We start from the raw sequence: 26,100 nt of genomic DNA on the forward strand, positions 1-26,100 counted from the left end.
GAGGCACAATAAATCAAAATATTTGGCAATATAAGGGGAAAAAAAAGTTGGCATACTTGGATAAAAGTTAAGATTAAAGCCCATGTGAATGAAAATAATGAAAAGGGTCAGGTCCATCATGCCTTTATTAAACCAGATCCTTAGAGACTTTTCTTGACATAACCAGATCCATCAAAAGAGGAAGAAATCACAGTTAGAAAACAGTAGCAGATCTTTGTCAGGTTCCGCAAAATTACTTTTTAAATATCTTTCATTGAATGCTAGACTTGTYCCTGAGTACTAAACTTCTGTTCAGTTCCAGAAATACTTGAGAGGGAACATTACTCAGTGATAAAATTCAGGATAAAAAGAAACGTTTTCTAGTGCAGGCTGATATGYGTGTAAACATACTACAATAGATGCCCTTCTGACGGTCATATARGATAGCAAGAAAGACTCGCAAGAAAGAGTGCAATAGTTTGCACTTGATACCTAAATTGTACAGCTAATGTTAATTTAGTAAAGTTCTCTTTAGGCTATAACAAAGTCGGTCGTAAGCAAAAAGGAAGAGCTTTCTCTGAATCACAAAATATTCCTGTCACTTGGGCCATGTTTCAGTTCCTGTCTTGCGCCCTGAGTTTATTTTTATATATTATCACAGTAGTCTGTAGAAGTTTCAGTTGTGAAGTGTACCCTACTATGCTAGGCACCCAATTGCTGGCTGGAAACATTTCCRCCTGAAGGCCTAGTCCTGTGAAGATTCTCACAGCATGTAAATATTTTGACAAAACTCAACAGGACTGCCCCAAATCTCTCGGTTAATTATGTGCCTAAGGCATTCCAAATCAAGAGTATATATGACATCAATACCCATGAGCAGAACATCAATTTTCTCCCTAATGTGCTTTAACCAAAACTACTGTTTAAAAGAACTACTAGGGTGGAATATATAGTAACCCATAATCAAGGTAAAATACAATTGAAATAAAAACATCTACCCAATAAAAGTGCAGTGACAATTAGATGGAGTGAAGAATAATCAGAGAGAAGGGTTACAAATCTGTGACCTTCCTAATAGAAGAAAAATGCTATGGGGATAGAAAGAGCTTATGGTGATGTTCTGAATTAGCATAAAAGGAAYAAGAGATATATTGCTGAGAATATCTGAGTAACCACGACTAGCCTGTCTGCCTATCCAAGTGGTTTCCTAAAAGGCTATGGATAACTTTGAGTGTAAGCTCCCAGAAAAGCTCTGGTTGTTGTTCCACCAGCTTCTCGCTGTGGGAGAATAAATCATTTCTAAATATGGTATTCCCTTAAGGTAGTCCTTTAGAGGGTAAAAGCTTTTGAAGAGAAATGGTGAGAGGGTTAAAAGACAAAATATTTCTAGTGCATCCTTGTCTGAAGAAGAAAACTGCTAGAAGGCAACCTGATCTGAAAATGTAGTGACAGAAATCTCTAGCAGTGTACAATACTGCTTGCCCAAACTGCTGTCCCCACCTGAGCTAATCCTCTGAAATTTTGCTTGCATAGAGCCCATAGTTCTGAGCTTCCCAGACATGTGGCAGATTTGCCCCCTAAGTGGACATTCTGTGTACTATTGAAATGCAGCTGAAGGGGCCGATAATGTTGCTYAACAGCAGAGCTAGAAACACAAGGTATAAACACAGCTAGTGAAGTTAAGAAGTTGTAAGAAATGTGGTTGTAGCATAAAGGCATATGTTCCTGAGTGTATTCTCTGCAGTGCAATGATAATGAGGAGACAGCTATCCCTCCTCCCATATGTCCTGGCATCTCAAAAAGAGCATAACAAAAAAGGGGGAGGAAAGGGAAAAGGCTGTGTGGTCAGTGGGCGGGGTGAGACCACCACCTCTCATGTCTCCTTATCAGCATTCACAGAGATACAAACACTCCTTTCACAAGGGTGTGTAAAATGGTCTTCAAAGTGATAGCAACGGAACTAACTGAGAAATGTCTTGTAAAAAGAATTAAAAACAAAACCTTTGTTTTCTACTTTCCTKTATGTTTCTCTGTGCCCATCCAGAAGACAGAATTTGCAACCCGTGGCCCTGCATAAAAAAACATCCATTTTTAGCAAGTCACCTTTAAGGATCACTTTTACTTACTTTCAAGAAACACCTCCTCGACACTTTTCTGTCAGTATATGCTGAAGTACAGTGAAAAAAGAAAATGTACAGAATGTGTTAAGCTCTGGGAAACTCATGTGGGAGGATGGGCAAGTGGATTGCAGGGTAAATAGCTCAGGACTGAAAAGATGCTTAACCATGTGCTATGATCCTAGTTTGTTTTTTAATCTTCAAGCTGTTGCTTATTTGAAGCATTGTATGTGAACATACATTTCATACATCTTGAAAGAAGTAAAGGGCCAAATTCATCACTGGTCTACCTCCATTGACTTCCGTGTAATAGTGCCAACATCAATTTAGATCAGGCTCTCTGCCCTCCAGACCCAAATGACCCAAATACTTGATCTGCAAGTTGCTGAACATGTTCACCTCCGTTGCAGTGGGAGTTGAAGGGGCTCAGCAGTTTCACCAAAGCCACAAACAAGTATTATGAATTAGGCCCAAACAAGAGCAGTTCAGGGGATGGAAGGGGTTCTCAGAGCTCTGAAAGTGTGAGAATATTCTGCGAGAGAGGGAGAGAAGCGAGGTAAAAATAAAAATGGAAAGAGAAGAAGGGCATTAGTAGAGAGGAGCATAGAGAGARGAGTTAAGGAATTAGATGTGATAAAATAAGGCAAAAAATGTAGATAGAATGGAATGAAAAGAAACTACTTGTTTTGTTATCATGAAGCATATCTTTTTCAAGTCTGAAAGGCTAACATAGTATGGTCCTTCCATTAAAAAAAGTGATTGTAATAGACATAATTAAGAATTAAGCCACATTACCTTCTACCTTCTACAACCAGTTGTCTAGTTATAAGTTTAAGAAGATCAATACTCGATGAAGACTTCCAAGAAACAGCTGTTAATGGCAATGACCTTGTTATCTGTGAGACAGTATAAATTGCTAAAAAAACTTCTAAGGATAAAACACAGCACTAACACATGGTGAACATATTTGGATATGCAGGATTTAATGCCACTTCGCAAGAGCAGGCATGTTAGCTTGTAAGGCAGAGCTGAATCAGTATTTAGCTGGGATCATAAGAACAAACAGAGCTGTGAATCCGTTAAAAATGGGAAAGGTGGTGGAGCACATACAAAAATACAAACAGTTGTGGGAGTGAAAGAAGCTAACAGGTGACTTGCTGAAGGCAATAGTTGTACGAATCCTAACAAAAAGGAGATCCTGCTGATCAGAATAATTATGGAGATGTAAGCTTATTGTCAGTACTGAGAAAAATTCTGATGAAAGTAATAGTCAACACATCAAAGCTAGTTTTAGAGGGAGCAGTGGGAGAAAAACAGTATAGCTTTSGGTCAGGATGAAGTTGCATTAAATAGATATTCATACTTTGATAGTTGATACAAAAAAGCAAGAATGAGGTTTAAAAATGCATGATTTTTCCTTCRTGTTATGAAAGCATTTTATTTGCTATGGAAGGGGCCATTTTAGGTTGCAGCAAAATGATACAACATTCAGATAAGTGTATTGGTAGTATACAGGCTATGAACTGCAGTGCTATAGTAATTTGCAGAAAATTAAATACTTGGTTCAAAACAAATTTGGTGTAAAGCAAAGTCTGTGGATTCACCAATACTTTTCAACATGTACTTCAAATATACATTAAGATAATGAATGAGTCGAAGCCTATAATAATGGAAGAGTTAAAGTTACCGTTATGTGAATAACTGACAAAACTGCTGCAGTCAACTTCCGTCTATAATATGTCAAGAAAAGAGACTGTTTTCTTCCTGGAAAAAGRACAAAACAAGTAGACAGATTTACATATGCTTATGGAGTTTAATTGGTGATAAGGTTTCCRTCAGAGGAAAAAGCAAAAGATATGCCTAGCCAAAAGCTTTAAAACATGAAAGCATAAATGTATTGAAACAGGGCACTAACAGTCTATACGCCAGCAGTGGCTACATTAAACAAAAGCTATCTGAACACTGCTGGTGGAGGAGTTTTTCCAAAGATGGCATGCATCATGTTGAGTAAGAATAACAAACAGAGAAATTTGGAGGAGAGGATGTCAAATCAAGGTTTGGGATTGGCTCTAGACTAATTGGTCTGCAATCTGTACAATTGGCTACAATTTTTCCATTTACAATGGAAAAATATAGCGATGAGGAGGGATCCTGGAGAAGAGACAGAGATGAGGGAATGCCAAACACATTGATGCACACACACCACTTAGGGCTGTGCAGTGCAGAGATTGAGCTCCAGCCACAGGGCTGGAGATTTCTTACAGGAATGTGACTGAACTGGGWTTGATGGAGGCATAAGCTCTAGCTAGACAAGAGTATTATACTGCTGTAGCTAGACAAGAATGTTATACTACTCCTGAGTCTGCAAAAATCAGCCAGGAAAGAAGACATATATTAAAGTCCCTGCCTTGGCCAAATTCCAACTCAGTTAATTACAATCTGCCTTTTTAAATCCCCCCTGAAATTTCAGCTGGATAATATATTCTTCCATGCATGTCCTATGAGGCTGAGTAATGTCACAGCCTGCTGCTGAGCTATCATTTGCACATAGCATGATTTCTGTGCACAATTCTTATGGTAGGTCAAGTTTGGGAACACCTTGGAACCCTTGAAAATGGAGTGTGTTTGATAGACCAAAGATGATGAAGCCATAGAAAAATAACAGTAGTCACTGTGCTTTAAACCTCATTACTGTGCAATTTTTTTTTTTTTTNTTTTTTTTGTAAATACACTCATAAATGCTCATTTCTGCCTTTTAGCAGGTGGAAGATAGGAGAGAATTACAGCAGAAAAAGAGCAGAGAAACTACTAGAAAAACAATTAGCTTTCGGTTCCACRATATATATTATTAACAAACCCTGAAGATCAGACTTAAGCCAAAATCTTKTAATTTTTTACTCATAGCGATGATTGCTGCATTCATTTCTCACCCTTCCTTTGGAACTCAAGCTCATGACAGTATTTCCATTGATTTTAATGGTACGAAATTGAGCCCTCCTCATTTACTATGAATTCAACCCTATGTGAGAATTCTTATCACCCCTGGGTTATTGAAGTGTCCAGCCCTGGGCTGATTTTGATTACAACAAGTTCTGCTGTATCCATTTTTGTTCATGCTGCAAATAGCACCCCACCAATATGGAGGACAGGAAAAATCATCTTCCCTGACAGAAGGCCTTATAAGAAGATGATTTTCAGACTAGCATAAGTGGTAGTGCATAGGGAGTGCAAATTGCCATACAATTTTTCTTTCTAGAAACAATAGTTGCTCAGCTTAGTTTCCAAAGGAGCTCAGTATCCACAACTTACACTGATGTTCTGTAAGTCTGAAAATTAGGCTAATGATTTATTAAAACTAGCGAGTACAGTAGTAAAGACTCCTCTGAAATTAATGAATGAGGCCCTGAATTTATACATTTCGGTACACCAAAAAGTACAAACAAACCCTATAACTCCTGGATGAGAGAAGCAAGAGAAAGCAGTGAGTTCATACTTGCTGTAATTATTTTCAAGTGGAAGGCTTTTATTATTCTGATGCACATACTTCCTACTATAGCAGAATAAAAAGGACCTGCTTGTTCTTCTGTTCCTGGGAAGAAAGAGCCATTGGCAACTGTATAGGCTGAGCCTAACTAACTGGGGAGTAGTTTTACTGAAAAGAACCTGGGYGTCTTAGTGGAGAGCAAGCTGAACATCGATTAGCACTGTGCTTGGCAGCAAAGGAGGTCAACAACATCCTGGGATCTATAATATGAGCACAGGTTGCCCGGCGAGGCTGTGAACTGTCTATCTTTCAAAGTCTGGGATACTGGACTAGAGACCTGCTGAGCTCACTTGCCCCAGAAGTGGCTTCCGTCACATCCCTGTTTGTTCTCCCCCCCCAGACACACACACAAAGGGCACACTGAAAATTTTCTGCTGACTTTTGGTGAACATCTAGAAGTGAAGTTGCAAGTGTGGGTCATTTCAAAGATTAGGTGAGATAAATGGAGTATCATGGAGTAGTCTGTTTACAGAATCTTGRCTTCTGATACTGACTTTTGTGTAAATAAAGCATGCAGAAGATCTCTAGAGCCTTCTATGGGAACTACATACTTACGACACGGTGAGGAACACCAGGACTCTAGCCTTTAGTGCAGGTGCAATGTTCCTGGAGAGCAAGACTTCAAGTGCTGGAGTCCAGTTTCCCACACCTTTATGTTTGGATGCAAGCAATACRCAAATATTTCCCAGAGTCTGAGAATGGCTCACGCCATTTCTATTAAGAAAGCCTTACCTGCTCTTTGGCTTGAGGTAAATCAACTACAATATTAAAAACACTTTGAAATATGTAATGGCAAAGAGCAATATCATTAAATCAATACGCATAATTAAGGATAACCAGATTGATCCCTTAATTCTTTTTTCCAAAATGATGGACTGGGCAGATTTAACACTAGAAGGAAGAGTTTCCAARTCAGGATGGCAGATAAAGCATCAGCAGGGCTTCTGTCTGCTCCCCCACGCAAAGCAGAAAAAAGTAAGAYCAGTCTCAGTAGCCAATTCTGCTCTTATTTTCTGAATACTTTCTTAAAGTTTATTCTTTCTACAGCTTCTCATTATGTCAAAYGACAGATCCTCAAGCATTTTGCTACACAAGAAAAGCAATTGCGAACRGACTAATTTTTCTAAAAGGTACTTCTATGTCAGGACTTCTTCCCAGGCTAGAGGTCACAACGTCAGGTGTGGTCCAGATGTTATTAGTAGAGCTGTGAACCTAACAGAAATTTGTTCTCATCTAATGTTTATATTATCAGTTCAGATTATTTATGGTTAAATATTGGTGTATCATGCCAAATGCTAATTCATACTTGTGTTTCTGTRAAGTTACCGGTCTGAGTGGGCAGTGAGGACTGGAAAATTCTGGAAACTGATGTTTGGGGACAAGGAAAGTGGAAGATGGGTGTTTTTCTAACAAAGTACTTAAACAACCCGTTGGCACTCAGTATCTTCATACAAGAGTGAAAGAGGTATCTAGTGGAAGTGCAGGTAGCGTTTCAGAGTTCTTTATCTCCTTTGCTAATGAAGTATATCTGGCTTCTTTAATAAAACTGGCTTTGAAAAATGCACTTGAAAGAGGAAGAAGTAGTTGTGCCACAGATGAGCTTTTTTTTTTTTTTTTTTTTTTTTTAAATCTTTACATAAGTCCCAGTAACAACATTCAGTCACTTTCAACCAAATCTCTGGATGAACAGCTACTATGACGACAAATTTTGCAAACGAAGAAAAAGTTTTAAGTTATCAGTGTTGAGTTAATGAAATGGCATTGTTTACTTGTTCTCAAAATATATAATCTGTACGTTTTCTTAATAAAATCAMATCAAAAATACACCTTTCAAAACACCTTAAAGATTTAGTGTGCTTGTCTCTGATGTGCTTTCTGTCAGTAGTGATGTGTACATTTGATGGTATCTCACCTGCTGAGAATAACATGCTTGAAAGATTTCTGAAAAGTCAAGAATCACCTCTGTTCTTTATGTTTTTTACTAACTGTCTAGGTCAGAAGATAAATGTTTCATGTTCATTGTAGAGAATTAGTTACTATTTATTACTCAGACCCTCTCTGAGATTTCCCTCAAGTCTTCCTTCAAACTTTCATGACCAGCCTGTGCATTGCAGAGCATCTCTATTTGAGAGTTAAACGGGTGGTTTAAAAATGAATTTTAAAAACAGCTCTTGTGCGCTCTCTAGTGGATGTCACCTTTTCTTATCACTTTTGCAACCTAATTTTAATTAATAAATCACTCACAAACAATGAGCTTGTGAGTTAAAAGAATTTTTAAAATAGTGGTTATAATTTATTATTGGTCGYTGTAACAGTGCTTTTCACTACACAAAGTCTAAAGAATGAATCTAGTATTACRACATATCAGGTTACGTACGGTAAAAGTTATCTTCTTTTTCCTTGGCCAACTATCAGGTTGCAGTTTTCATCTTAGTCTGCATTTGTAAAGGTCACTGATCACTTAAAAGTCGTATTATCCACAGATACGAAYGCATTTCTTACTGTGTATTTTCCCACATCCTTCAGGTCCCGTTACTAAAACATCCCATTCAAGCTCCTCATAGAATCCCTGAAAGTATGYCACAGAAAATGGTAATTTTCATTTCACAGCCGAAAGCAAAGTTCAGAAAGAACTGGGTGACCCAGTTATGGAAATCTGGCAGCTCCAAGACCAAAGGACAGATTAAAGCAAAGAACACGCAACAGACAGTAACGACAACATGCTTGTGTTGTTTTTGAATAATTAATTGATCACAAGCCTGTGTCCAAGTGAACATTTGAATGAAACATTATTTACAAACCTTTTCAAATGTTAATTGCAACCTGTCTTGAAAAAGTTAACACAGACACACATTATTTGAATATTTTGGAGTTTTTCAYCTACTCTTTGTTTAGCTAAAACTTGTCTTCTTGTTTGTCTGGCTTCCATGTCATGATTATTGCCTTAATCATCATCATCATCATTTTAAACACCAGTCTGCTTTTCAAGTAATATGGAGGAACTTGGAAAGTTGYTCCAGTAATAATCCTGTATCAAAATACTGGGTCATATAAGGTTCCTTTTAAGTATCGTGGCTCCGGTACTTATTCCAAATCACACRTTTTGCACATTTATGTTACGGCACAGTATTTATTCGTTGCAACTGATGCAATATATGTCTTCCATAACATAAGAACAAAGTCATAATTTGTCAAACAATAGGATTTTTGCATGCTCCGAGCTCTAGAGCTGGCTAGCCTGAGCATCAAGCATGTTCAGCATTGCTCTAAATTAYAATAGCCTTTTCTGACTTCCTGGCAGCAATTTGTAGCTGCAGAATAATTAGAATTTGGTGCTCCCCTTTCCACAATCTCACCTTTCATTTTCTCCAAAGATCTTGTGCTTCTCTGTTAGCCAGTTCTTTCCCAGAAGGGGTATTCCCCTGGGAGCCATCCTGACCCACTTAGGAACAAYAGGCGATATAATCTGATATAATTTCTCTGAGGTGCAATGCTGCTTCTTTCCAAGAATTTTGGTACTCAGCATATCTTCAAACTCGGAGTGAGTTGTTTAATAGTTGAAATAGATTTTCTCCAGCTCACTGTTAGACTGGGGCTCGCTCCCTCTCTAGAAGCTGGTCTACTTACTGCTGCCAGCTACAGGTCTTGGCTCTTGCTGTGAGCTGTTTAGCTCTAGATTTCAGCCTCCCCATATTCCCAAAGGTTATCTGTTACAGAAACAGTGATAGTAAATAAAATTTGATGTACCTGTGAGGATATGTTACAAGTATGCTTCTAAACTTCATACCTGTAAGGAAAACTTTCTTTTAACTAGCAAAATTGCACTTCCTGATAACTTTTCATGACTGTCCCTAGCCTTATGCTGATGACCATTTATTTCTCTGTTATTAAGTAATTTAAACCATCTGTAATTAATTTTACTTTCTAATTAGATAATTGATCTGTCATTGTAATTCTTAGAGTGTAATGTGTTGTTATTGCAATATATTAGTTACTAATTCCAGTGACTCAATTTTTTAAAAAACCTTAAAGCTTGTGTTGGTCCTCGGGCAGACTAGCAGTGTGCTCCAGCCTCCTTAGGTAAAGCTATTCCTGAATTTTTTATTTTCTCTGCTGCACAAGGATCTTGTCCTGGGTATTTATAATGCACTCAGATAGCTGCCTGATGAGTACCTCTATTGCTCTTCAAAGCCATTTATAACCCATTCATCACTGGATTAGTGGGGAGTAGAACTGCCAAGTGGACCTGAAGAATTTTAGCTTCATTTCATGACTCCACAGGAGACACCATTCCAAGAAATGATTGACTATAGTCATGTAAAAACTATCAGAGAGCAGCAAGACCGGAGCTGCTCCAGGAAGGGAGATGAGCTAGGAACTGAGGGCAAGCAGAGCACAGGGACCATAACCCACTGATGAGAGTGCAATCCTGCAGTACTCCAGTGGAGTCAGGCTGGTGACAGTGACAGGCCAGCCATCATCAGACAAGGTGAGGGAACAAGTCAGGGTCTGTCCAGGAAGGCCAGTCTGTGAGCCGTGACCAGCAGGGGACAGGGCTGGGCATGAGTCTTCTGCAACACAATTCAAGCTCTGTGGCCTGCAAAAAGCTATTGAAGCACAGGGAAGAAAATAGCAACAAATCTGAATTTGTATAGGCAATCTCTCTCTGCTTTAGCATGATTCTTTTGTTTGTTTGTTTGAGCAGAAGCACTTGCAATTGTAAGTGGAGGAATTGTTCAGCTTACCTGGGATGTGGCTTTGAGGACTGTATTTATGTATGTGTCCTAGAGTGCTGAGCAGCCAGAGAGAGAATGCAGATATGATGCCAATGGGCACTGCTAAAGACAGCCTGCCCTTGAAAGGCAACTGTAACACCAGCATACTTGAAAATATTTGTTTAATGTAACGAATAGTTTTTCTTCGGGGTAACTATACTTTAGCATAAGATCTGTGATTAATCTTCCCTGAAAGAGCCCAGCTGAGCTTCAGATACTGTCATTAGTGTGARAATGATTGACCCGTCCTTGTTCTCCTCTGGACTACAGATATTTTATACTTACGTGGAGAAAGGCCTTCTGTGTTTTCTTGCATGTATCCACTGTAAGATGTAACCCTATCCATTGTTAGGAAATGTTATCTATATTACCATTTTATATTCTAAACAGATAGATAAGTAGATACCACAACTGTAGGCCAACAGCTAGCCAGACAATATTTAAATATAGTCAATATTTGGGGCACCTAAAGTTCTGCCTGCCTTCCATGAGAACTATAGTTACTCAGAATCTTTAAAAGTCACTTGTGCTTAAATGTGTTATAAAAACCATCATAAACATCCTGTGTTTTTCTCTTTTACTTCACAGTTACACTGGCATGATTTAAAGATTGTACTGTGGAGCTGTACTATACACCATGTGTTTGTTAATTGTTAATTGCAGAGTTTTCAAATACTGTTGGTTACAGCAGCTTCTAGTTCTTTTAGTCATTCTTACTAAGCATACTTTCATTTTCCATACAAGAATAGTTTATGGAAGAGGTATTAGGTTCCTTTCTGCCTGTGCTGTATTGGAAAACAGACATCAGGATAACAAGTGTACATGTATGATAAAGCCTAAGACAAGCAGGTCAGTATAAACAAATACATAAGAGCTAGACTTCAAAGGGGGCATATTCTCATCTCAGTGCATGGGGTTTTACGTATGCCAGCACTAACTGTTTTCTGCTTTGACAATGGGAAAAATGGGACAAGAGGCAACAGGCACAAATTGAAACACAGGAAGTTCCACCTGAATATAAGGAAAAACTTCTTCACTGTGAGAGTGATGGAGCACTGGAACAGGTTGTCTAGAGAAGTTGTGGAGTCTCCTCTGGAGATATTCAAAACCCTCCTGGACGTGATCTGGTCTAACGTGCTCTAGGTGACCACTCTTGAGCAGAGGGGTTGGATCTCCAAAGGTCCCTTCTGACCTCAACTATTCTGCGTTCCTGTGAAATGTTGCCCTTTGAAAGCTTGCAACAAGAATTTGTAAATATTTCAGCTGAGAATCAAAAAATCAAAGCAACAAGTTGATTTAGCCACATGCAGATTTTTTACTAGTTGTTTACTAGGTCTTTCTAAAGTAGAGCTGTTAGAGATGCTCTACTTTGACTCATATGGGGTCCTAAGTGATTGAAAAATCAAGGAAATGAGTAGCAGACAACAAAAATTTGTCCAAAGCAAAGTGTGTTAAACTATTTAATTTCCTTCCGTGAAGAATATCATGTGGATAAAGGAGAAGCAGACAATGTGATATATCTGACTTTAATAAAGCTTCTGATATTATCTCACATAATTCATAAGCAAGGTAATGAAATATGACCTAAATGGAGCTACTGTAAAAGTGCGTGCAAAGTTGGTCTACTCAAAGAGTAATTGCCAGTGATTCCCTGTCAAAATGAAAGGAGGTAACAAGCAAAGTATAACTGGAATTTGTTCAGGTTTTCATGCTATTTCATATTCTCATGATGACCTAGATAGGATGAGAAACAGCAGCAACAACACTGGAATGACAGAGATTCAGATTACCTGCTAAGACAAATTTTCTGACAACAAGGATCACAAAGCATTAGAAAAGATTGCCTGGAAGGTGTGAACTCCCTGTCTTTCAGAGTCTCTGCAGTCAGGGTGGTGCTGGTTTCTAAACTACGCAGAGCTCCTGAATAGTTTAAGTGCAGTTCCATGCTGGGCTATAACCACTCGCAGGACTGTGCTGCTCTAAGTCTGGTAGTCCTGCACCAGCATAACGAGTTCCTTAAAAGAGCCAGTCATCTCTCACCTTGTAGCTCCTCTCAAATTTAATCTTCCTTTAGCTTTCTGATCTATACATTCGTATACGTATGCAATCACGATCCAGTATGGTACGTTAGAAGATTTTGATGTGCAGACTGGAGATCATGAATGATTTGCCTTGGTTTGATTAGCAGTCTTTAGGTTCACCTGGCGTTATATGCCATGACAATGAATAAATAATGAATATAATTAGAAATAGCTTTTTTTTCTTTTTTCTTTTTTTTTTCTTTTTTTTTTTCTTTTTTTTCTTTTTTTTTATTTTTTTTTTTTTTTTTTTTTACTATATGTAGCCAAATCAGCTGAAGCGATCTTTATTCTTGGGCACAGATTTACTGGGGGGGTTAAGTGGGATGGCAGTGATTGGATCTGGCCTTAGAGTTAAAGAACTATTTGGACTTCCCCATTCATGGATTCATAGACATTAAGACAGAAAGTGGCTACTAGACACATCACAAGCCTAATGTTACCCACTTCATCTATAGTGCAATCATTTCTGCTTGCTAAATGTAACTTTTAAAAAGGTATTCAATTCTGAGCTGGAGGCATCAAAAGATGGAGGTTCTATCACTTCACTTGATGGCTTGTCCCAGCTGCTGATCAGTCTCACTATTAAAATATACCAAATTTTCCATTTCAATCTGCACAGCTGTCAGGACCCTGAGTACACTAATGAGCCTTGATTGCCCTGACCAACCTCASCTGGGGCCTCCCACACTGCATCCTTTGCCCCTGGGCCCAGGGGCCTCATTTCAGCTCAGGGCTGTGCCTGTGTTGATTTGGATGTTGATCTAGCTGGAGGGCTGGTTTTCTGCCTTGGTCTTGCAACTAGGGTCTTCTGTGATGCCCTGGACTCTTGGCTGATGCTGGCTGCCCTTCCTGGGCTGGGTATGCTCTGCTCGTGCAGTGTGGGGCTGGCCCCTGGCCCTGCTAGGAGGTGGGTCTTCTTTTGTTTTCCTTCTTAACAGAAAATTCTGTCTAGAAAAGTGTTCTGGGTTTTAGTGTTATGGTGCTACCCTATATCACAGTAAGAAATAAATACAGAATTACTCAATATCAGTTATAAATTCAAAAAGATTTCTGAAAGTGTACGTTATAGTGCAGACAGGCACAGAATTATCTGGATCATATGGCAAGCTTGGTGCATTCAAATGAGTTAATTCAGYCAAATGTGAGGCCATAAGCAGTTTTGAGCTACTTTCTAGTAGCTTTGCTAGTAGCTTTTCCTTTAGTGTGTATGACCTACCTACTTTTTTTTCCTATGTGTGAGCTTTGCATATTAAAATGAATGCTTAATTTCTCTTATGCGTATAGTTTATGCAGCCAAGTAGTGTCCTATGTTAGATATTAACTTCTGTAAGCTGAAGATTTTTTTTTTGTAAGTAATTACTTTGTAAAAGGGCCAAAGAATTGTGTTACATCAACAGAAACAGAAGCATGTTTTATAATGATTTCCCATCGATTAATATATGGACAAATCTATCATTTAATCAATATTTTGCAGTATTGTATTGGAATTATGATAATTTTGAGTAATGTTTGATTAGACATTGTTTAATCTCCTTTGAACCCAAATACCTGACTCTAGAACTAGCATGTTAAATACAGATATACTAGATYAGGTTCTTCCTCAATAAGCTGTCTCCTGAGTTTTATTGATCTTGCTGCTGATGCATTAATGCTTAATACTTATGATACAAAACTTGTAATTTCAGTTTATTTGGAGAAAAACCTCTACTGAGCTTTTAATCCTTATTCCAAGTTATGCTTATTTTGTCTGAGTTTCATTATGTTATGAAAAGTTAGTCAGCCTGTGGGAATCTCTGTTCTGTGAGCAAATTTATTTGGGAAAAATAAACCTAAATAAGAATAAAGAGATGGGTAACTTTCTAGAAACTGCCTTATAAGCAGTAGGAGCTACAGCTTTTGAAATATATGGACCCATCTTAAAACAGTGAATCTGAATGAAAGATCAAATTATCACATCATCCTATTTTTAAATAGGATCTAAGCTCTGGGTTTTTATTGCTGTAGATGCAGTTCTACTCTTGAAAGTAAACTTGTAACCTGAAAAGCAACTAAAGATACTGTTGATTCCTTGTTCTAGTCCAGTTTAAATGTGTTCATTTTCTGTTACAATGTTCTTTTGCATTTGTTTGTTTCTTTTTCTAAACATAAACCTTGCATACTAAATCTAGGAACTGGGAAAACGGGTTGCTGGTATTTATTTTGTGTGTTTCACCAGAGGACTAGGATCTGCCTTTTTTTAATTAAGCTGGGTTACCTCTTTATCCCTGTTCTTTTACAATGATGTTCTCAGTGGCACCTGGAGTATCATAACATTCAACGAGTTCGGTCAGGCAACTGATTGGTCAATAAATGTATGTAAGATAAGTGCAAGAAATATAATTTAATTTTAGCCTTACAGATCCTACTGAGGGAGAAAAATAATAAATAGAAGTCATAAAAAACACGCTTAATACAAATAGGGAGCAGATCTGTTAATAATGAGAGATCTGTTAATAATGTATGGTATGCTGGTTTGGAAAAAAACAGAACATACACATCAGGTGGGAAAGATGGGGAGACAGGATTGGCTTCTGCCTTGGAGAAGTGTGTGGTGAGAAAACAGAAAGGTATGGGCTTAGCTGCAGGGTTTGGGGAGAYGGGGGCACATGTGCCCTGACTGTCTTGACAAGAATGGTCCAAAGGAAATGGAGCTGTGGAGATGCTGCGTCTCTGGATTTTGCAAGCAACTAAAGTGAGACCTTGCTCTTGCTTGGAAGTAATTTTCAAGACAGAGCAAGAGGACTCTGTTTTCTTGGAGAAAAACAGAGCAGGGGGCTGTTAGTACTTCCATGCAGGATCTTCATCAGGAAGGGCTTAAGTTTGTGGAAATTATCTGAATGTTGTGTTGGGAACAACTACAGTGACAGAAAGGAGGATGAAGGAAACTGAGAAAACAGTTCAGTGGAGGAGGCTCTGTACCCCCACAGAATATGTATACATCACTTGAGTGCTGATTAGACATACACCAGCAAGTGTAAAAACTTTCTTTTCTCTCTCTTTTGACTTTTTTTTTTTTTTTTTTTTTTTTTTGCCAGATTTAGTATTTCTGGCAGGCTCTCAATGAACTGAGTGAGAAGTAGAAAACCAGCATGAAAAGCTGCGATATGACTTCTGCTTTCTGGGCTGCCAAAACTGTGTCCTCCTCGGGAGGAGCTGGGGGTTTGTGCACATCATTTATACCAATGTGTTCCATGCTCTGCTCTCTTTTATTTCTAGCAAGCAAATGTAGCAGAGAGTCTGGTTCCAGAGGAGTTTCACATTGTGAAGAACAGGGGAGTTTTGCCCTTGAAGTATTTTGATGAGTGAGTGTTTTCTGATTTACAAAGATTTGTCCTTGAGCTGTGRGGCCTCCACAGCAGCTTGGAGCTGGGGGATAAATTGATGAAAGACAGAGAACAGTGGCCAGAAATGCTTCTTGCAGGAGGGGAGAGGAGGTTATAGAAAGGATGGTTGTGCAAATCCCACAGTGGTGACCAGGCTATAATCAACTGTACAGAGCAATGTGGACTGCCTTTTCCTTGCCTCAACTGCTTTGGAGTGGCCAAAAGATCACAACTCCCTATATGCTCTTACTATTTCTCAAAAGTTTTTCTATGGTTGGACCTGAATGTGGAAGCTGAAATTTGGCTTGATCCCTTGAGGCAAATTTTGGAAGTTGCCACTGTTGTACGTGTGTGTGTAGGTGTGTGGGGGATTGTCCAGTTTTATCTGGAGGTGTCTGGGTGTTTTTATGATTTTTGGCTCTTCTCTCTATATTTCTACCTTCCTTTTATAATCACTTTCTGCAGTAAAGCTGTGTCGATGCTGAATATTTTTCGTTTTAATGGAGCTTTTACATTCGCACTAACATCTTGAATCTAACCACCGGGATTCTTTTACTTTTTGTTTTTTTGTTTTTTTGTTTTTTACTTTTTAAGGACATGAATTTTGAATTGCATTTATCAGATCTTGCCCCAAAAAGGCTACAGAGCACTTCCTGTGATATCTCTGGACAACTCATTAAGTTTGAAGATTCTTTTTTTATTTTTCAAGGATTGAAATATTAAGAATATGAGCAAAATCTTCAGAATTGGTTTAGTAACACGATGTAGTTAGAATACCATCTTGTTATGATGGTTTCCTATGAAATGTGGCTTTTATCATCAGTGTCTTGGTGAATATGATGTGGCTTTTGGTGCCACCAATAACTTCTAAACCCAATGGTCAATTTTAGCTAAGTATGGTGGAGAAAAGAGATCTTAATGGGAGGATGTTTTGACAAGATTTCCTCTGAAGGGCCACTCTTGGCCTCTCTGCCTCTCCCACCATGCTCATCCACTCTGTCCTGTGTTTATACACAGGACAGAGATCACAACAGAAAACTGGCTCTCAACTAGCAGTGGAAGGGTTGCATTGCAATCAACTTTTAACRTTTGTCTTTGTTTCAGTAAATACACAACTCTGCTTGAAGACCGCGAAAAGAGGCTACGACTATTCCCATCCATGTAAGTGCCACCGTATGTGAAGTTGCTATCAGAAAAAGACTGTTAATTTCGCTTTATGGTAAAATATCACAACATTTTTTAGAAAATACTGATGCATCTCTGTCATCTGGGTCTCTCAGGAAACCTTCGGGGAGGTTAGAGGTCGTGCAGCTGATGGAGACCATGGACAGCATGTTGGAAAAAGCTGGAGTAGACAATAAGCTAATTGGAATAACAGGACCTTCGCAGGTGGATAATTCCCTCGTCACCAGAAAAACGAAGTCCCGTTTTCCCAAGTGTTCATCCCTGCTGTGTTTAAAGTGTCTCCTAGCAGTTAGTTTCTACTGAAGCCAGCTGCCTGGAGATCCTGTYGTAACTGTGGGTTTCCATCCTTGAGCTGCAGTTCATCTTGGTCTGACCATGACAAACATTTCCTGGCACAARCACCAGGGAGGGATGCAAGCAGTGTTGCTGCAACGGAGTCAAGGCAGTGGCTGCCGTGCCTCCTTGTTGCGAGACAGGCTGTTGTGTTGCGGGCTGGGCTTTTGGAGATCTGCGAAAACCTAAAAGCAGAATGGGGCTTATTTGCTGTTATTCTTGCACAGTAAGGGGGAAGGCTTAAAGAGATGAGGTAGGTTCCTGAAAAAAGCTGAGCCTTTTGTCTCAGTAGCAGTCCACTGGAATTAGTGGAAAAGCTCCTGTGGACTTTGACAGGAGGGTAGTTAATGAACAGCACTTTTAAAAATGAACCATTAAATGCATGTAGGATGGCTTTTTCCCCTTCCTYTTTCTGCCTTTAGAAGTGCTTTATCCTCAAAGAGAAACCTGTTTCAGAAGTAGAAGTCTTTGCTAATCTCGGTTGTTAAAGGACTGYGTTTGCCAGGCTCTGCAAGGCTGTGACTTTTCTCACATGTTTTGCCAGCTGCACAATATGCTGGAGCTGATGAAGGCAGAGCAGAACATTTACAACATAGTTTTCCATGAGCTGATTCGGCAGGTCAGCGTGGACTGCGTAGAGAGAGGACAGCTGCTTTCCAAGCTCAGGTCATACTTAGCTGAGTACCCTAATCCCCCTCTTGATTTATGGCAGTATCCTCTCAGCAATAGCATTAGCGCTTGCAGATCATTCTTAATGTCTTTGCCCAGCAACGCTACCCTGTCGTAATATAGTTGCCGTGGGATCTAATGCCATAAGTGAAATAGATTTGCCTGCATAGTTAACGCCGAGTGCTGAAGGCCCTCCGTTACCTAGCTTGGAGCTTGCCCCCCACTGCAGTGACAGTGTCAGCAAGCTTGACAGCTGTACGGGTGCTGTATGGCTGTGACACTGAAGGGAAGTTTTCACTTGTTAAATAGCTGAGGTTTCCCTCACAGCCAGAGTTCCTGTGCTCTTCTCCACTGTGCACATTAACTACCATTATTTGTAGCAACTAAATTGTTTCAAAGTGTTTAAAATCCCAAGTCCAAACRGTCAGTAGATTGTCTTCTAGATAGCTTTCCACAGTGAAAGGAAGGGATCTTCAGACGAGGTGAGCGAGCTGCGTTCTCTGGGAGGTACRGTAACTTCCTTTTTTATACTCTATTACAGGCAGCGCTATGTGAGTCTGCTGGAGCGGATTCCTCAACAGATCAAGACCCTCCACAAAGAAATGATGGCCCAGCGTTTGGTTGATAGATATATTACAGAGGAGTTATTCTATTTCAAGGAATCTGTTGCACAGCTGTCCAGGTCTGAATCCTGTCTAATTCTAAGAAATTACCTCGCTGCAGTAGGCTTAGCACGCTGATTTGTTCAGTTTTCTAATCTGCCTCCCTTAGGAGCAGGAAATCAGTTTTATGATTTGAACCAGAGCCACAGGGAGCATACTAGAGCCTTCTCACACTTTATTCTATACGCTTTCACTGCAGGCTGTGCAGCACAGGAGCAGAGAGCAACAGCAAGGTCACCTCCTTGCCTTAGCACCTTTGGCAGAAAGGATTTACTGAGCAGTGTGCATGCAGAGGAAGAGAAGGTTTTAAAGATGCCTTTCACGCTTAAAGAGAGATGATTGTGGTTGAGGAAGAGACCCTTCATGATAGCATAGGGCACACCARTCTGTTTACCAGGGGAGAGCTCTTTAGGTTGTGCTAAGTTGCATTCAGACTGTTTCCTGCTGTTTCAGAGAGCTGTATGAGCTACGAGAACATGACCACAACGTTACCAGAGAAGCAGAGCAAGCTCAACAGGAGCTTGCTGCAGCAGTGCAGGAGGCAGAGATGAATGCAAAGTAAGTTCCTTTCAAAGCTGAGGTTGCTGAATTGTGCTGGTATCGTTCTCTTGGGATTGTCTGGAAGGAGGTAGAAGGACTGATTGTCTTCTGTGAAAAACAGCTTGGCTGTTTGACACACGCAATCATTTTTCCGTTTACCCTAAATTCCTCAAAAGGATGTTCAAAATATTTATATATTTAAGCCATAGCAGTTGCATTTGTTGCTCAGCTGTTGGTATTCCCATTCCTTTACATTCGCAGCAAGTGTCTTCACAGTCTAGTTGTGCCTGCCGGTCTCAACTTTCGGGGGCCTGTGGGCACCTCCCCGTGCTTCAGAAATGCAGGATTTAGGTGGTTGGTATCAGAGCTGTGTTGAGTACTGAGGCACTGACTTAAGCAGCTCTTGTGTCATGAAGAAAACAACTAGTCTAAGCCCAGCAGAGATCTGTATCCATGCCAGTTGGAAATTCACAGTGGGAGTATCAACAGAAAGGTGTTGTAGGGGCTTAGGGAAAAAGAACTRTGAATTCACAGGCTACTGTAGGAGGTGACTGAAAAAAGGAAGGAGAGGAAGGAAATGTCTAAGAAATGCTTTGGGAATTGGGAGAAAGACAGTAAACCTTATTAAGAAGAAAGGGATGTGCACCTATTTCGTTGTCTTTCTCTTTTTGTAGCCTTGTAGAAGAGTATCGTGATTTATATGAGTTACAGAGAACCAGGCTGGAAGAGCAGATTCTTCTGCTAAGCCAAGAGAGAGACATCTGGAGCTCAGCTACCTATGATCTGGCACTGAAGGTAGGTGCAGGAGATCAAGCATACACTGTGAGACATGAACTGTCATAACTAGCAATCTTCTTCCAAGGAAAGATTTCATCCCAAAGCATGTTTTTATTTAATGCTATCAGGCACTAGCACATCTCATACCTGCACTGATGTCATTTTCTGAAGTCTGTTGTATTTCACATGGTTTTTGCATGGGAACCAAATGATTCTCATGGTATTTTTGGCACAGATCTCTGGATCCTGTGTGGGAAGAACTTCTGCGAAATTAGTATTTCTGTTCAGAAGCAGATTTGGCTAAAGTTTCCTGATTTCATTATAACTTAGAATATCCTAGCCTAATTCTTTAGACTTAGAATGATWTTTTGATATGTATGAGTGAGTTAACAGTGTGCTTCCTTGTTTGCGTGTGTCCCTTGTTTGTGATCTTTTACTTTATCCCCTTCAAGTTGAAAATCTGATACTAGAACTTTTGGAGCTTCCTGGGAGATAAGTATACTTGCAAGGAAAGGAGACTCAGCTACCTGTGCTCCATTTCTTTGGTAATAAAGCTCCTGTGTTACTATCAGAGTTGTGTTGTCCTGCAATGCCCCTCCTCTCTGAAGAGTACAGTACGAATAATAAATGTTTCTTTCAGGTGATAAACAGAAACCGGCTCATATTGGCTCGCAAGCTCTATGTTAGTGAAAAGACACTGACCAAAGTTCTCAAACATTTCATAGTCCTCTTGGCATCGCAGGTAGGAACCTGCCTGTGATGGGTAACTGCTCTGAGTGTTTGCATGTGTGTGAAGGTTTATGTAACCCCCTGGATCTCAGTGAATCTTTCAGTATTCTGACTCTGATTTGAGCTTTTAAATCTTGGTCTAGTTTTGAATGAGCATTAAGATTTGAATCTGTTTTCTTTCTTCCAGCTTCTTTTTCCTCCATGCCCTACGTTCTCCTCGATGCTTTTCTTATTCCTTTATTTCCCCTTTTTCTTTTTGGCTTTCCCTGTTCCATATTCATAAAACCAAAACAGATCAACACTAGTGTAATTTGGGCCCCAAGGTGTGGTCTCCKCATAGCATACAGGCAGCAAGGAGTCAGGCACCCGAATCTGGCATGCCCTGGGAGGGTCAGGCATCCTCGAGTCACACGCAAGGGTTTGTGAGGGCTGTGCTGTGGAATTACAGAAACTTCCTAGCTCCCAGATCTCTGACATACATATGTCTCAAAATAGCTCAGGCAAARGGAGACTTCCTTTGACCTGGACCAAACTGGTCACGAAAACATTTCCTTTTCYCACTCTCCTACCTGGTGCCTGCAGGACACAAGAGACCTTGCTGGTCTGCAGGAGGAGACTGAGCAGTTCAGAAAAATGCTGGGTTGCATCGGAGCAGAAATAGATTGCTTTGAGGAATCCAGCAAGGAAAAACTGCACGTTGTCCGCCGAGGCCTCGCCAAGTGGCTTCAGTACTTCCAGGACAATATCTTGTGAGTGGTGCAGAGGGGCTGGGTGGCAGCAGCTGGTTCCCTCCACTTTTGCTTTGTGGCAGAAGGTCTCACTGGGCCAGCGCAAAGGCTGCCTTGACTTCGACTCTAAGGGGTAGGGCAATTTGGCGTGGTCCGCGGTTTGCATGTCCCTCACTGTTCTRCTTTTCTGTTTGAGACATTTTGATAATCAGGTCCATAACAGATATTGGTACCTCCAAAATGATACYGGAAGGTCATAGTTGAATTTGATAGGGAGGTTGCTGCTGACTCCAGTGAAGAAAGGATTTTACCCTCCATGAACCAGTTTCGTATTGAGCATTTTTCTGTGTTATGATGGAATTTTCTGTTTAGTTKGTTAATTTTAACCTGAATGCACATATATTAGTGCTTCCAATAGAGCAGTATGGACAAAATGAGCCGAAGTCTTGAGATTTCAAACCCAAGATCTCTTTGTATGTTAATATAATTATATTTTGCAGACGTTTTGTTTGTACATTGCCGTATGTTAAATACAATAAAATATAACTGCAAACATGTTTGATACTTAATTCGTGGACTGAATAAAGGTTCAATTTTTGGCATTTACTTGAATTAGATTTTCTTCTCTGCTGAAAGTAACATATTTCCTTAGTTACCACCCAGTGCTTTTGTGATGCTGAGTGAGGGAACAAAAATCTGTGACTGGGTAGAACCTCTTGTTTTCTACTTTTGTTTCAAGTTACAATTTATATCACAAACTCAGTATGCATAAAATATATCTTTACTTCTAGCTTTACGTCAACTACTGAAGGATTCGTTTTTTCCTCATCCTTATCTCTCATCCCTTTCTTCTCTTTGCTTTAGTTCCTCTCCAGTGAAGGAAGAGCTATTGGACGAAATGCTACAAGATATCAAGAACTTGGAAAATGTAAGATTTTGAGGGTTGGCCATATAATTGAATGATATCTGCTCAGCAAATTACCACTTGTCAGCTGAGCCACAGTGCGTATCTGTGCCCATCACAAATGTGAGGGGAAAACCTATCAACTTACATTTTTTGTTCTGAAGGTTAAGCTAAGAGTCTACACGCAAAGTTATAATAAACTGATACCAATAGCTCAGCTGAAACATTAAACTTAGTCATCCACCTAAGCACTGTCTGACTGACAGCTCTGGTGACTGATAAATGATACTAATCTGCAGAAGCACTCAGAATTGTCACTCTTGTGAAGTAAGTTTCCAATTTATTTTGCTGTTTGCTTGGACTGTGACATCTTTGTGCTCATGGATCCTTATATTTCTTACCTGTTTCTCTTGCCTCTCCCTTGCAGATAAGAGGTTGCCCAACTTTGCAGGGCGTGGCAAGCTTGCTGCTTTTCTTTCAGATGTTAGATGAAAACCTGCAGCAGTATGAAGGGGAGGTGTACCTAACAAAAATGGAAAGTCTGCAGAACGTTTCCAGTCTACAGGAGCACTGGATAGAGCGAGGACACAAGGTGCTGAATCGACACCGGGACTTCAATGGAGCRTTGCCTCCAGAGCATGCTACCATGGAAGAAATAAACCAAAGAGCATGTGAAATCTGCCGACAATATCAAATAAGGATAAGTGGGGATAATGGTAAGAAATGACTGGTTTTGCAGTTCAGTCTTTCCTCAGATATGCCTGGAAAGTACTGCATAATAGAGAGCCAGTTGATGTAGTCTGTTTTGACTTTTTCCATAAAGCCAAAGTCTGACCCTCAGATTTGTGCTGGGAACGAAGAGAGCTCAAGGGATCTACTCTGAAAAAATCTGACTCTCAATAACACACAAAAAGCATATTTGAAAAGCAGTACACTGGAATCAAAGAGCAATGCAATACAGATGTGATGTGGGGAAGTTGTGTCACATTCAGAAGGAATTTGTGCATCCTGTGATTATGTGGCTAATGTGTGTAAAAGAAAATGTGAAAGGAAAGAATAGAGGTTTGGTTTTGAAACTGCAATGTTGCTTTGGGGATCATTGACTAGAAAACACTGTCTCAGAGCAGAATACTTTATTGCTGTATCACTAATACAGGGTTATCTTAATCTGGATACTGAACTATCCTGATAATAAAACACGTAAATAAATATTTTCATTGCTGATATAAAGTTGTCTTGTACTGTATAAGATAACAAACATTTGTTGGGTAGTTTGCAACCTTCCTGACCTTTGCCTGTGAAAGGCCTTGACACATTTCTGATTTCAGAATTTTTATCTCTGTTTTGTAATCATCTTATTTGCTTTTAGCAAACTGAAGCTAAACTGAAAACGTGTTATCTAGAACTGGTACTCATATTTTCTGAGCTGCTTCTCATACTGTCATCTTATTCTTTCACTTTAAGGTTATCCTGTGCTTTTTTCTATATTATGCTAGGTATTATATTTGGGCTCGCTAAAGGAACTGAGATAGAATAAGTCTCTCCATCATATGAGACTGCCAAAGGAAGTAAACAGTCCCAGTAGTTCTCATTAGAAGATGAGACTTTGGGGACTGGACCAGAGCAAAAGTATTTTATTGATCCATACAGGGTAATGTATTTTGAACTACTTGGGCTCATCGCTGTATTGTAGTTTAACTGCCTCTCAGTAGGAGAGGCAAGATATCCCTCCTGTTCAGATTTCAGCTATGATAAAAAGCTTGTGAAAACTAGAGGCAGAAGAGAAGCCTTCTCACCACCTCACCAGTCTGGACACCTCAGCAGTGTTTCATGTCGCGTGTCTCCCAATCCAGTGTGGAAGTTAACCACTTCTACTTTGCCRCAATGCAGTGGGGAAACTGAGGCATGCATCACACTCATTAAAGTGTTATGGAAATTGCCCTCTCCTCTATGGACATAACGTGACATCTGTGCCACAAAATGTCCCAGAGGCCAGGGCTTTAGCAGGACTTGAACTTTAAGCATTGTGTATGGATATCGAGAACAACCRTTGTTACATTTTGAGTGTACTCCTCAAAAAAACGGAGGGTATCCATCAGTGTGTGCTAGATGAGTGAGTGAACAGGTAATTTATGCCTTTGCCCAGGCATTTTTGCAAATCTGTGTACACTGTATCACCTTGGGCTAAGCATCTTTAAAGAGATTTATATTAAGCCATTGCATCCCTTTATGYAACTGGAGAGCCAAATCTGCCAAGGCAAGAAGGAAAGTCAGGGCTTTGAATCAAGCCCRTTTTCTTTTAGCTTCTTTTAAATTCGGTACTTGTTAAACAGTTCATTCTTAGTATAAGTCCAGGCAGTTCCTGCATAGACTTTTCCTCCCTCTTGGCATAGTGTTTTGAATTGAGCTTTGTTTTTGTTGGCTGAAAGAATGTAATTAAGGGGTCCTATTTTCTTCCCCTCCAGGTACAGCTAAATTTTTGACAGGCTTGGTGAGAAGCATGGAAGATTGGTTAGTTAGGGCGCAAAAGCTGAAGCGAGGTTGTGGCATGCACGAATCTGAGCTGCAGGCGTTTCGTCACCCGCTTCCYGCATGGTTGGCCCAGGTGGATGCTGTGATAAGCTTCATAGGCTCTGGCCRGTTGCATGAAGATGAGAGCGACGAGAGACCACATCTGCCGTAAGGATTGGGTGGTTTGTTGCATCTGGRCTGGCCTTGCACAGTAAACTACACRCGTAGGAAAAGCAAAGTGCTCTTTTGTGGGAAACCCAGCAGAGGAAGMTGGCAGTGGTATACAAATGACCAGTCGAGCTATTAAAATGATCAGTGGCTGCCTTTCATTTGCTTTGATTTGGCAGTATCTGTGGAGAGAGTTGGTGGCTACAGTATTGCTCCAGAAACATCACTRTCTTCCTCAAAACTGCCACCTGCTTGACATGTGAAGGAAAAACAAAATATGAGATTCATTTACAGTTAGATGTGTTGGGGGGTATAGYCCATCTTGTGGTGCTTTATTGTCTGTGGTAATGCTTTATTTGCAGAGCACATACATAATCTATACGTAAGAGGTTGCTTGCAAATGACAAGTTCGACCACAACTATAGCATTAACATTATAACATTATAGTATTAACAAAATTGCCTGTTTCATGTTCCCAATATGTAGAACGCTAAATGTGTAGCTTTCCTTGAGTTGGGAAGCAAAAAATGTGTCTGAGACAAGAGCTCGTCAGGTTTCGTGCACTAGAAGTCACTTTGTTTCTGTATTTGTTTGGGGGTTTTCTTTCTTTTCTTTTTTTCTTTTTTTTTTTCACCCTCTTTCTCCAGAGTGATACCCGGAGAAGTGTTTAAAATGATTCAGCAATGGATTCTGTCCATGAATAATGAGACTGAGAAGAACATAACTCATCTTAACCAAGAAGTAAGTGCAAGCCTGAAACAGCTAGGGATATAAGCACTATATCTAGTATTCACACTTCCCTTTAATTTTCCTCTGCCCAGAGCACAGTTGTGAGGATACCTCTTTTCTGCTTTGACATCTTTGAGTTGAGAATTGTGGCTTTCCTCTTCTAGCCAAGGGAGCATAAAAGGACCCCTCTAATAAGTTTTTGCTGCTATTTATGTACTTGGAAGGTCATCTATTTAGAACGTGAATATAAGCTTCCCCCACCCCCAATTTTTACCGAACATTAGCTCTGGAATAATATTACTATTTC

At 39.9% G+C, this 26,100-nt stretch overlaps 1 protein-coding gene across 1 annotated transcript in view; it reads left to right on the plus strand.

Annotated features, from left to right (window-relative positions):
- Positions 1–6,338: 6,338 nt before the first annotated feature.
- AXDND1 (axonemal dynein light chain domain containing 1) overlaps positions 6,339–26,100 on the plus strand; it is a 29,232-nt gene continuing 9,470 nt past the window's right edge. Inside the window, exons 1-14 of the mRNA XM_085300994.1 lie at positions 6,339–6,389; positions 15,752–15,837; positions 16,963–17,019; positions 17,139–17,247; positions 17,921–18,042; positions 18,587–18,727; positions 19,161–19,265; positions 19,922–20,042; positions 20,665–20,766; positions 21,336–21,502; positions 22,346–22,409; positions 22,867–23,101; positions 24,851–25,064; positions 25,712–25,805. Of these exons, the coding sequence (XP_085157120.1) occupies positions 6,339–6,389; positions 15,752–15,837; positions 16,963–17,019; positions 17,139–17,247; positions 17,921–18,042; positions 18,587–18,727; positions 19,161–19,265; positions 19,922–20,042; positions 20,665–20,766; positions 21,336–21,502; positions 22,346–22,409; positions 22,867–23,101; positions 24,851–25,064; positions 25,712–25,805 (1,668 nt within the window). The remainder of the gene's footprint in view (positions 6,390–15,751; positions 15,838–16,962; positions 17,020–17,138; positions 17,248–17,920; positions 18,043–18,586; positions 18,728–19,160; positions 19,266–19,921; positions 20,043–20,664; positions 20,767–21,335; positions 21,503–22,345; positions 22,410–22,866; positions 23,102–24,850; positions 25,065–25,711; positions 25,806–26,100) is intronic.

This window comes from Rhea americana, unplaced genomic scaffold (genome assembly GCF_003343005.1).
Source record: "Rhea americana isolate MKP2758 unplaced genomic scaffold, rheAme1 scaffold_17, whole genome shotgun sequence".
NCBI lineage: Eukaryota > Metazoa > Chordata > Aves > Rheiformes > Rheidae > Rhea > Rhea americana.